At 42.5% G+C, this 12,348-nt stretch overlaps 1 protein-coding gene across 1 annotated transcript in view; it reads left to right on the forward strand.

Moving 5' to 3' along the window:
- The window catches only part of IGF2BP3 (insulin like growth factor 2 mRNA binding protein 3), a 104,922-nt gene that overhangs the window by 15,570 nt on the left and 77,004 nt on the right, over nucleotides 1–12,348 (forward strand). The window contains exon 3 of the mRNA XM_065753513.1: nucleotides 5,279–5,327. Within this exon, the coding sequence (XP_065609585.1) occupies nucleotides 5,279–5,327 (49 nt within the window). The remainder of the gene's footprint in view (nucleotides 1–5,278; nucleotides 5,328–12,348) is intronic.

Genomic DNA, 12,348 nt, shown 5'->3' on the forward strand with positions numbered 1-12,348 from the left:
TCTCAATTTGTCATTTTACTGAGAGTTTTTTTTAACAGAAGTATAACTTCTTTTCAAACAAGGAGTGTGACCCCTTGCTTTTGTATGTACTCAAACTACTCGTTAGAACTAATTGGGTTTATATACAAATTTCATGAATACCTTTGTTATACACACAGTTGTATACAACATATATATAAAACTACATATATGTTTAAGGTGTGTGTAGAAATGGCTTAAAGCTTTACTCAGATTTATTACAAATGACGGGTGCTTTTGGGAATTAAATTGGAGCAACTTAAAGAGATGGAAAAGGTGGCCTTAAACCAGTGGAGTTTCACTGAAGTCAGGAGACTGGCTAAAGCACTTCTTACAAGATGAGCTGTTTGGGTGCCTTAATCTGCTGCACTGCCTGTGTTTGCTATTGAGGATGTGATAGAGAATCCTCTCACCTCTTCTCCATGTTGTCATTAACAAAACCCGTTTTTTTTTCTATTCCTCAGCATACTAATATGAGTTGAGAGTTAAGGACTCTTATAGTTACTGGAAAGACATTTAAACCACTGATTCGCTCTGTTGTGGTACATCATTAGCTGCTTGAAGGCAATCTGGGGAACAAACTAATAAACTGTGTGTGTTGCTTTCTGAGGGTTTTTTTTTTTGTCTGTCTTTGTTCTGATGGCTGCAGAGTGAACAAGGTACCTTCTCTCCTTTCCCCCTAAATTCAGTTCAGTAGCAGCAGTTTTTTATTTGGGCATAGATGTCAACAACTCTGTAACTGAAATTGATCGCATTGAGGCTTCTTACACCAAAACAGTTTTTCTCTTTGTGGCTCTCAGTGCTGTTAGATTGTGGTGCACTCTGCAGTTGTGCCCATGGAGTGATGTGCCATGGCTTTTCCCATGTAAATAGTCCTAGAACAAGTACCTACCTGGAGTGAATGAGATGGATGAGCACTTGGTTGGTTTCCAATCCTTGGAGCTGAGAAGTAAGATCATTTACTTCCCAACCCATAGGTATTGAATTCAAACATTTGAATGGACTAGTGCTGTGATGTTCGCTTGATCTCTCCTCAAACATATTTAATTTGTTCCACAGAAATGTGTCTGAAGAGTAATTCTGCTGTTTTTATTTATTTATTTATTTATTTATTTGTATTTTTTAGCATTAACAGTGGTGTGTAGTTCATCTGGCTGCTGATTTAAAACTGAGAGTTGTGTGGGATTAATGCTGAGAATTGGGAATTAAAGAGAAGGTGGCAGCAACTTTGGGGAAGCAGAATGGTGGGAAAGGGTCTGTGGTGAGTGTGAGCACAATGACCACGCAGAAATGCGATTACTTAGGTATGTATATGTGTGTTTCTGAGATGGTCAGACTTGGGAGACCCTGTGAGATGCCCTCTAGCACAAAAAGTCAGGAACTCTAATTAGAAGTGTGGTATTTTAATGTTTTTGCCTTATAAATGTATCTATTCTGAGCAAGGGAATTGACTCAGCAGGAGATTGAAGGGGGAAAAAAGGTGTATGTAGTGTAACAGAGTGAGAAGCAAGATGACTACATGTTAACAAATGCTGAAATTGTGGGTTTCCTCTCCCCCACTTTCCTTAAGACATGTTTTGTGTTATTTCTGGTATGTGGAGGGCTCTCTTGGGTTGTAGACATTGATAGGATGTCCATGGGTCTGTTTTCTGAATTTACTTGTTAGTGCTCTCTGGAAGAGTCATTTCTTATAGCTCATTTTGTGTATGATCCATCTGATGTTATTTTGCTGTTTCTGTCTCTGTGTGCACGTATGGCATGAGTGCTGCTTTCCTTGTGAAGAGCAATGACACCTTGTTTTGCTTGCTCCCAGTGCTTGAGTTGCACGCACGTGTCTCCCGAAGCACAGGCTGTGTGTCCTCAGCATTTGCAGAATAGATGTGTTAGCATGCCTGCAGTCACTAGCTGGGGGTTAGAGTAACAAGCTGCTTACCTATGTAGTTCCTGGAAAAGAGAATTGGAGTATTTGCAATTGGGCTTTAAAATAAAAAAAAAAATAATGTTTTTCCAGTAATAGTTATGGACAACTGAGAAAGCAGAGAAGTCTGTTTTCATCACCAATAAGACATTTAGTGTGCCAGATTTGTGTGTTGTGAACTACAGAAAGCAGGTTGAGGCTCTGAAAGCTATGGAGCAGAAGCACCATTTGCCAAGGCTCTTCAGTAGACAGCTATTCACCATGCCAAGTTAAAATGAATGAATATAATAAGAAACCTGCTTAAGGTGCACGCACCAGTTGTACTATGTTTCACCTGGTTGAAATAGGGTGGCAGTGCTTTTCAAAGGATTTATTAAGACTTGATTATGTTAAATTATTGTAGTAAGATACCTGTGAGGAATTTGAAGGGACTGGTTTTGTCTTCTGTGCCTGGGGTATGATAGCAACGCCATACTGCTCCCGTTCCTCCTCATTCCCTTCCCTTCAACTGTGTGGAATTAGGCTCTGCCATCTCTGCCATGAAAACATACGCTTCCCCTGAAGCCAGAACTCGGGCTGGCGGAGCGTGCTGCAGCTCCAGTGAGTTCAGTGAGATCCAGCTCTGTCCTGCACCCTTTGTTCTACGTTCCCACCTGGAGTGTGTTTTGCAGGATGCTGTGCTGGTGCTGTGCAGACTCATACTGCCCTGCGAGCAGCCTCCCTGCCTGGTGGCACAGCTCATGGCAGCGGAGGTCTCCACGTTCAGGGTGTCTTTAAGAAATTTTAGGAAAGGCGCTTTTTTTTTTCCCGGTAGTAGCTGATGGTAACTGAGAGAAATCTCAGATCTCGTGAGAGAGAAATCTCATGCTTCTTTACCTGTCACTATGTGCAGCTCCCCAATGGGCTGTGTAAAGCTTTGTTTGTTTTCCCCTATTGCTAGTTGCAGTACAGCAATAACATGGAAAAAAAATTTCTTTTTAACCTTTTGTGTGCACCAGTGAACAGCAATCTTAAAGCTTGCACATTGAGTGCGGAGCTAAAATTGCTTGCGGTGTGGACGGGCATCTGATTATGGTGTAAATAGCATCAAACAGAATGGTTTGTGTAGCTGCTCGCATGTTTTGAAGTGACCTTTCAGTTCTGTACAATAGGTGTCTCACTATTGCCACAAATTGAGGTGCACAGCGGGACTGTCCCCGTTCAGTACGTAGCACTCCGTTTCCTTCTGGTCTTTATGAATGTGGTGGAGGAAGGTGTAATTGGGAGGAGTGTTTGTTCTGTGCCTCTCATCTCTGTCAGGATACCTGAGTTATTTCTGTGCTCTGAGAGTTGGCTGGCGGAGTTCTAACTTGCATCAAACCCCTCCATCCTTCAAATCCACACAGAAAGAAAGAAAACCCCGAAAACCTGTGTTATGTCCTTCTGTTAAGTGGATGTAGGGACTGTTGCTTGTGCTTTCAGTCCATAGTTTGGGTGCCAGGTGCTCCAGCAGATGTGCAGCTTTGCTTCTGAAGGGAAATGTGCGGTGTACAGAGCTGGTGTGTGTGTTTCTGGATGGGATGCTTCCCTTCTCCCCACTGTTTGCTATGGGGTGGCTATGGGGCATGGTTCTCCCGACCATGCGTTCCCAGCAACCCCCCCCCCCCCGCGAGTGGCACCACTGGCTGCAAAACCCTCATGAATTTTAATCTGGTTCTACGGGGGCGAGAGACTGATGGCATGACACAATTGGAAACGCAGTGAATAGCGTATTGACTGCCAATGATGTGGTTTGGGATTTTTCAGCGTTACGATTTCCCAGTATTTGTAATATTGAATGGGTGTCCCCTTCTTTGTTCCGCTTCAGGAGCAAGCGCTCAGCTTCCAGGTTGCTGTGTAAGATGACCGTGATGTTTCAGAGCAGCGTCCCTAATCCACAGCCGTTTCGTAGCAGTTGAGATTGCAGCTGAGAGAAGTTTTCGCAGACTCTGAGGAGCTTTTCCCCCGCTGTAGCGAGGCAGCACCTGACTCTGCTTTATTGGAAGCGACAGCTTAAAAGGGGTTGTGCGATCTGGGTTTTTGCTCACCCGTTCCTTTGCCGATTTCCGTGGTTGTGATCAAACACTGACGCGAGCTCTGAGCTGAGTGGGGCTGAGGGCAGCGGGAGGTGCTGCCCCGCGGGGCTGCCTCCTCTTTGCAGAAAGCACGCTGCTCCTGCGCTCTTCTTGAGGTATAACCTGTACGGACACAGCGATCCGGGCAGAGCAGCTTTGTGTGCAGGGAGCGTGAGCCGTGCCCAGAGCACAGCCTTTTGGGAGGAGCGTGTCGACATGCAAGAAACGTTCGTTGCGGGGCAGCCCGTGGGTGATGGTGCCGGGAGGAACCGAGGCGCTGGATTTTATTGCTAGATGAGGGCATCTCTGAAACTTGCTTTGTCGCAAGGCTTTGTGAGGTTAACCAACTTCTGTCGTAAAATGTCCCGAAGACGCGCTGGGTGAGAGGTCAGCGCCGAGCAGTTACAGCACCGGGGAGAAGTGCGTGTTGGAGCGTGGGTATGGGGTCGAGCCGCTGTGGGAACCCCAGGCATGCACCCCGGGCTGCACTGCCCTACCTGAGCCCCGCCACCCTGCGCTCCCGCATTCCTGCGAGTCCCCCGGGGCTGGTGGCATCTCTGGCATTTGTTTGTTCTTTCGCTTTGGGGGAAGGGAGGAGACAAAGGAGTTGGCTGTGAAGGCCGCCAGCACGCTGCTGCCCCGCTCTGCGGGAGCACTTCAAAGTGCGGGTTCTGTTTACTAGATGAGTGAAAATGATATAAATTTGGGCTGGAAATACGATGAAATTGTTCTTTCCCTTCCCGCCCCAAACCAGAGATGAAGAATGTTACACTAAGTGCTAAAATATAGTCCCTTGTTAGGCTAATGAAGAGCATGGTATTGGAGCAGATGTATTTATTCAAGTTTACAGTCTTAAGAAGTACACTGAAGGATCGTTTGAGTGAATTAAAAGAAAAAATCTTCATAAGTGAATGGAAACCCATTTCAAATGGATGGGACTATCACACCCTTTTATAATGGAGGGTGGTGGATACTGAAGGCCTTAAATCTGAATCAGAAAAAATCTTCAAGAAAAGTGAGGACTTCATGAAATCCAGGGGCTGCCAAGCATATAACAAGCATTACCACTGCAAGCCTGAGGAACTCTTAACGGTTTTGACCTCATATCCCACCACTGCTGTTTTTTCTTTCCTATTTGTTTTTGCCTCTCCTAGTAAAAAACGGCTAAATGTGGATGCTGCTCTGTATAGTTTGCCTTGTTAACAATGTTTGTTTCCGTTTTTAACTGTGTTCTTTAATTAATTTGCAGGAGTCGGAAACTTCAGATCAGAAACATCCCACCTCACTTGCAATGGGAGGTAGGAAATTACTTTAAGACGTCCATATTTAAAACTGATTCTGTTTCTCTCGTCATCCCCAAGACTCTTCCCCTTCCCCCACCTTTCATTGCTGTGCACACACCACCCATTCTTTTCTGGGGAAAAATCCTTTGGAAGAGGGAACAATAGAGCCTTCTAAGCAATTCAGATAACTGCCTTCATTTCTGCGCTCTGAGTTAACCATAAAAAATGTTGAAATGGATTCTTTGGTGAATGCTGACTTCCTGATGCAGTCACTCGTTGACTGAAAGCTTGTCCATTTCAGACCTTGCTGGTGTGTGTGTTCTGTAATCTTGGTGAACCTTCAGATTTAAATACTTGGCCAAAATCTTTACAAAAGGGAGAAAATTCGTACAAATCAGTTTTTTCCTTTAATTTTTTCTTTTTTTTTTTTTTTGCTCCTTTGTAAGTGGGTGTGGCATTATGGCAAATTGTTTGCTCATACTATTATAGTTATTGGCTCTCACAATGTATTATGAACTTACTGTTAATACTCTGCAAGCTGCATTACAATTTTTACAGTGGATGGGCTAGTGTGAGAACAGATCTGTTTTCTTTGCTGTTTTTCTTGCCTGTGTTTAAAACTTTGTTTTCACTTCTCATAGTGGTAAGTCATCCTTTTGTACTGCTCATTGTTCTGAGTAGTGTTGGTCTGTGTGCCTTACCTGGCTGCTACTTCATTTGCATAACTCCCCATCTTATAAGATGGAGGTACGACTTGTCCAGTCCAGGGTGCCATCCACAGGGTTTCTGTGGGGTAGTGACCAACACCCCTGCTCGCTGGTGTGTGCTGTCAGTACAAGCTTTTCTCTCAGACTTACTGAACCTTTTGCTCCCCTTAGTTGAGCCATATTCCTTTGATACTTTTTTTTTTAAATTTGAAATTTATAGTCATTTTTTTTTTCTCATGCCCTTGTTACTTTGGGAATAGTAGTACTAGAGATGGTTTAGGGTGATTGGTTTCAGGAATCAACTTTCTTCAAACTTCAGTAGCCTCTGAGGGTTTTGAGTGGGATTGAATGTCAGAGCAGGATATGAATCAGAAAAAAATTGGAATGAAAATACTGATGTAAACACTGCTGAGCACAAACATCAAAAAGCTTTTACTTTGTTAGTTCTTATACACGTGTAGCTGTTACTGCTTGTAGGTAGCAGGTTTCTAGCCTGTTTTCCATCTGTTTCCTGATTTACAAATGATTTCCCTTCTCTGTCCCTACCAAAAGTGTGGTCCCTCTGCCCCGCTATTTCAAAATGCTGTATCTTCCTAAAGCTACAAAGTAAGATTTAAAATGATTGGTAAGGACACCGCCTATGTGTCCTGCATCTGCTGGTACAGACCTGACTCTGTCTCTGGGCACAGAATTTGGGGGATCAGGCCCCATACTAAGTTGTACAGAGCTTTGGTGCTCCCTCACAATGTCAGGGCTGCTTACAAAATGTGTTGGCTTTTTTTTCCCCCCACAATCTTCGTGCCAGTTTTTCTTTGCAAATGCAGGTTTTTCTGTCACTTCTGTACTAAGCAGGTAAGTTTATAGGATCCCAAAGAAGTGCTGCTGGCCAAATATGGCAGCTGGTGCCCAAATTCAACAGTTGTGTTATGTCAAGCTTTCCTTGGGCTATGTTGTCTTCTGGTGCTGAAGAACTTTGTCAGAACTTCCTTTTAACATCATAGGAAAGCATTGGATGGGTGCTACTAAAACCAAGTTTTTTTGCAGTCAGTTACTTAGTAGGGAGAATAAGCTTGTGTGTACAGTACATAGAGGACTCTAGGTTGGAGCAATTGTTCTTACATGATGTTTTCTGAGGGTGGCATGTGTGTAGCAGCCAGAGTAATTTTACTTATTAAATTGTTTCTTATAGTCCCTATGAGCCAATTGACTTACTTCATCACTCTTTTGTTAATTGCTTGAATGCAGTCTGACTTCTAATGGGTGTGAAGTTCTTAAAACCAAAGCAGAAGCAGCCAATGAAGGAGATTTCTGGGTTAGTTTAGTCCAGTAGCCCTCGTTCAGTAGTGAAATGCAAAACACTTATTACCCTAAGACACCTTTCTTCTTACGATGATAGGAAGATCTGAGAAGGACTGAAGGAAGATTAATGTTCTCAATTTTTTTTTCCTAGAGTAATTGTTATTATGAAAGTTACCTTGACATCGTGTGCAAAAGACACAGAAGCTTCTTAAGCTCTTAATTGTTTTGTTTTACTATAGAAGACAGGTATTTTACATGGAAACCTAAATCTGTGCCCCTAACAAGCAGTATGCATGCCTCTGACACTGTGACTTGCAGCTCTCCTTGCAGCATGTGTCACGCAGAGGTATCCCTGGGTCACGGGCCACCATGCAGGGCTGCAACTCCACAGATAGGCTCCTTGGTGTATGTGGAAAAATAGCTCACCAAATCTCTGAGGAAGAGGGAATCCAAACTGCTTTGGAACACAGCTTGCTCGGGTCAGAGAGAACAGGTTTGTGTTGAAACCTTGACTTCACTTTTGAAGTAAGTCGTTATCCTAAAGACTCATGCAAGGTGTAGTATCTTTGACTCATAAAATTATTCCAAATGGCCTGGGGATTAAATAGTGTGTAAATGGTCAGTGGCTAACAAGCATTTATTGATGCCTTTTTATTTTAAAAGTACCTAAATTCATACTTTTAATGTTCATTTTTCTAGATACCTTTTTGGAGAAAAAATGGACCAGTGAGTTTCTTTTTACATAGGCAGAACAGTTTCCTGAAATAAATACTGACTCGACAGGCAGCGTAGCAGTTGGATTTCTGTTTGTTTCCTCTGTGTTCACTGTGTACTTATCAGACCATCGTGGTGTAAGTAGAATAGGTAGAAGAACCCTTTTAGACCACTTCCAGGGGAAAGAGGCAGAAGAAAGGCAGGTAATGACCTGCTGTAATCTGCTGAGTTGCTACTATGAAACAAGGTTTCACCCTGAAAAGCTTGCTCTTAAAGTGCAACTGTAGAAGATAATATTCTGATGTCCTTCAAGGCATTCAAGGTTAAGTTTGTACAAAACTTGTCTGTTAATTCGTTTGAACTTCAAAAGAGGACTTTTTTGCAAGGTCCTGTGGGTTGATGGGGATCAAGTGCACTTGCACTCCTTGTCCAGCTGGGAGTTGCTGGAGGTGGAGAGGAGGGCAGCATCTCTGTCTGAAGTAAGAATACATAGTTCTGGCTGTAGACTGGGGCTTACCTGTGAGCACATCCTTTGCTCAGCCAGGAGGTCACATTGTTTCCCTTTCCCTGCTGGATTGTTTGGGTCTGAAATCTCTGGATCACTGTATGTGTTTATAATAGCATGATCTTGTCTGGAGTGGTTCTTCCACCTCTTCCTCTGCTTGCATATGAAATGTATATAGAGGTGGCACTACCAGCTTTGGAATTTGGAGGCCATGTGCATTAACAGATTTTATTTTTTAAATAAAGTGCTTCTGCTTGTTACCAAGATTGCTTGGAGCAGCAAAGCCACAACTAGTGCACCCCTTTTAGTGACAGTGGGTGGGTATATGTATTTTTTTCCCTCTCTCTCCTGAATCAAATGTGAAGTTCAGATTTGATGCTAAGAAGCATGCCAAGATGAGGGTTTGCTGTACTAATGCTTCTGTTTTGCCTTTTTCTCTTAGGAAACAGTTCCCTGGGTTTATGGTCTCTGCAGAAAAGTTGTGAGCTGTATTATCCTTTATGGAAACAGCAGTCTCTTGCACAATAGCAAGCTGTTTTGACTCCTAATTTTATAATCTCAGGTTCTCTTTCTTAGCTTGTAAGCATTCAGTGCTGGTGGTATATTTGCAGGGCAAAATGGTGAGCCCTCCAGAAGGAGGTCGAGGCATGGTGAATTCTATTCTGTGATCTAAAATGGAAGTATCCAGGCTTGGTTCCTGTTAAAACATGCTGAGAATCCATGATAGGATCCTTTTCCTGAGAATGAACCTTTATGTGATTTTTTAAAAATTATTTATGCCTTTTAAAACATTTTATAGCTATCTTCTTTAGCATATAAGACACTTCAAGAAATTTGCTTTCCAAATATTTTTTCCATGTTTAGTGAATAGCTGAAGAACAGATTTTTCAGAACACAGATGGTGCCAGAAACAGCACTTGCTGGCTCAGCGGGAAGGTAGATGCTGAAGAGTTCTCACTTAACTTCTGCAGGCTTATTCCCTTATTGGTTTGTTTGGAGCAGATAAACAGATACAGCCTTGATGAACTCAGGAATAAAAAAGGTAGAGTAGAAGCCCATCTCGTGGAGTGTGAACCTGTTGAGTGAGCAGAGAAGCAAGGAAACCTTGTGAATTTAGCTTTGCTGTGAGACCTGTGGGTTGATACTGGGGATAGAAATGTGTGGGAAGGGAGGTCTGAGTTAGCTCCTCCAAAGGTAGAGAGATACTACTAAGCAGGTTTTGCTTTTCCTCACCTTTCTGTGGAAATGAAGTCTCACAGCTACACCGGCTGCTTTAGGTACTCTATGTTGGAGAAAAGGATTTCTGGATCAGAGTTGAAATGTAACTACAAGTTCTGCATGGAGATCTGTCAGTGCAAGAAGAGTGGAGATGGCTCAAACCCATCTGCATATATTGTAAGACAGTTTTCATTTTCTTTAAATGAAATGAGGCTATGATTGTGAGTAAAAGTTAGTAAATCTTACAACACATGTAATAACTTGCCTGGAGGATCTTACTAGCTTCTGTTATTGCTTGGATTAAAACAGCTGAGCTGTGTGAGGGTTTTCTTCTGATTGCATTTTTGGTGTAACGTGTTTTGGTTTTGTTTTAGAACTGATTTTGTTCTGTTATAGTGATGCAGTGTGAAAACTGCTTTAGGTCAATGTTAGCTTACTCCAGAGTATCAACACATGGAGAAGGGATAGGTGGGGAACTTTTCCATGTTTTAAGAATAACATGGAAGCAGTGCATTTAAGAACGAATTAGGTTTATACGAAGGAGGTAATTCTCATAAAGCAAGTTGTAAAGGGAAGATGCAGGAATGAGCTGCACTGTAATGGAAAGAATTCAAGAAGAAAGAAGCTTCTGTACGGTTGATTCTTAAAATATATTGAAATATGAGATTTCACCTCAAGCCATCTCCAAGAATCCTAACTTAATGTTATGCTATAAAAATAATATACAGCTATAAAAATGCTTGTAGAATGCTAAGTGTGCACAAATTACTTCTGTCTGCTGTTGCTGTTTAGGTGTAGGGGTCTTTGTACCATGCTGAGGAGGAAATAGGAGACATCAGGCACTAAGCTGTGTAGTTCTTGCCAGGTGCTCTAGCCCCACTCTGCAGGAGGGTGAAGAGTGTGGTACCCTGTGCTCTGCAGCAGTTTTACATGTTTGGGGATCTATAATGTAGAGAGAGGGGTAAGGAGAGAATTGAAGCTCCTTGAGTCTCTCCTGAGCATTCGTTTTTCTAGGTGTTCTTGTGACTGTCTTCTGGAAATGCCTCATGAAGCTTCCCCAGAGTAGCTTCTGTAGTTTGAGATCACTTATGAGTTCTTGCCTTATCCTCAGGTGCATCTGCATTCTATTTTAGTCTTGTGCTGTCTTCCAGTGTAATAACTGTAAACCCAAAGAAATATCAGATGATGATGGTGACTATTATCTGATTATAAAGCTAACATCTCACCTCCAGTTGTAGTGTAGCTATGAGCGTGTTCTGGGGAGGCAGCCTTGCATAAAGACCTGTGGCTTGTCCCAGGCATGCACAGGTTTCACAGTATAACAGAATTATTGAATAGAAAGACTACAAGAATCATACTTTTCAAACAAAAGTTGAAATGTTGATTGTCACACTGGTTTTCACCTAATTGCTTTTCCTGTTTGCATCCCGTTTTTATCTTAAATAATGGGGACCATATCCACCTTCTTACCTACCTCTTGATGCCATCTCTTCATGTGTTTTGTTCTTTGTGTGATCTCTGTACCTGTTCAGAGAGCACCAGTGGCAGCCTGTCCAGTGTTTCTTGCTATATAGCTGTTCAAGGTTCATTTTGTCCTCAGCTGGTGCCTGAGTTATTGAACTCCTCCACTGCCCTGTCACCTTCTGGACTTTGAATGGTTCAGCTTCTCTAGGAGGGCTTTCATTCAAGTGAATCTTGCTTTTCCTGAAGATGATGTATTCAAAAATCTTTGTGACTGTGCATCAGCAAAAACACTGTAGTTGGGGTGTGCTGTAGCTCCATGTGAGGGGTGCCATTAGTGTGGGGAGGAACATGAGCACTTCTGGTCTTGTTCTATACTAAGGGAACACAGGGGCTTTGCTCTTCTGCTAAAATGAAAAGGCAGTCCTCCTTAACTTTCTGCTCTGAGCAGGGCCCCACACTTTGTACTGACTGTTTGTTCAGATTTCCCATCCTTCAGCTGGCCTTAGCAGGTGAGGCAACCTGATATAGGGAAGTGACCACCTCTGTGGCAGACCACCCAGTTTTGCACTTGAGACAACATACTGACTTATGTTGGGGGATTTTAATTGCCTGGTTTAATTATAGGGGGTGATATTTACTGGTACATGTGAGGTAATAAACACCTTTTGCAGGTGTTTAAAATGCAGGGTGTGGGAGTGAAGGTCCCTGGGTAAACATATGATTTGTTTTTAAGTATATTTCTCACTTGAAGTGATTTATTCATACAAGTGTTGGCTGAAGCAGAGCTGATAATCAGCTTGCCGATGTTGTAAACAAGGGGGAAAATGAAATGGGGAATACCATCATTGGAAGGTGGACTCCAAATTTCTACTCAGAACAACTCTTTTATATTGAAGTAATAAAAAAATACTCAAGAATTCATTAAATTTAGATGCTTCTGATGCTTCTGTCAAACATCTGCCCCCATTTTAGAGCTTACATTCCTTATGCCCCCAATGGATATGGATATACTATGGTGAGATTTTTTTTTGTGCTTCTAGGGTTAGAAAAATAGCACTGCATTAATTATGTTACATTTTATTTCCAGTTTATAATACAGCTGCACAAGTAAGATATGGAGAAGTTCCAG

This window comes from Cyrtonyx montezumae, unplaced genomic scaffold, assembly GCF_038088225.1.
Source record: "Cyrtonyx montezumae isolate F1298 unplaced genomic scaffold, pur_monq_1.0 scaffold_8, whole genome shotgun sequence".
Classification (NCBI taxonomy): Eukaryota; Metazoa; Chordata; class Aves; order Galliformes; family Odontophoridae; genus Cyrtonyx; species Cyrtonyx montezumae.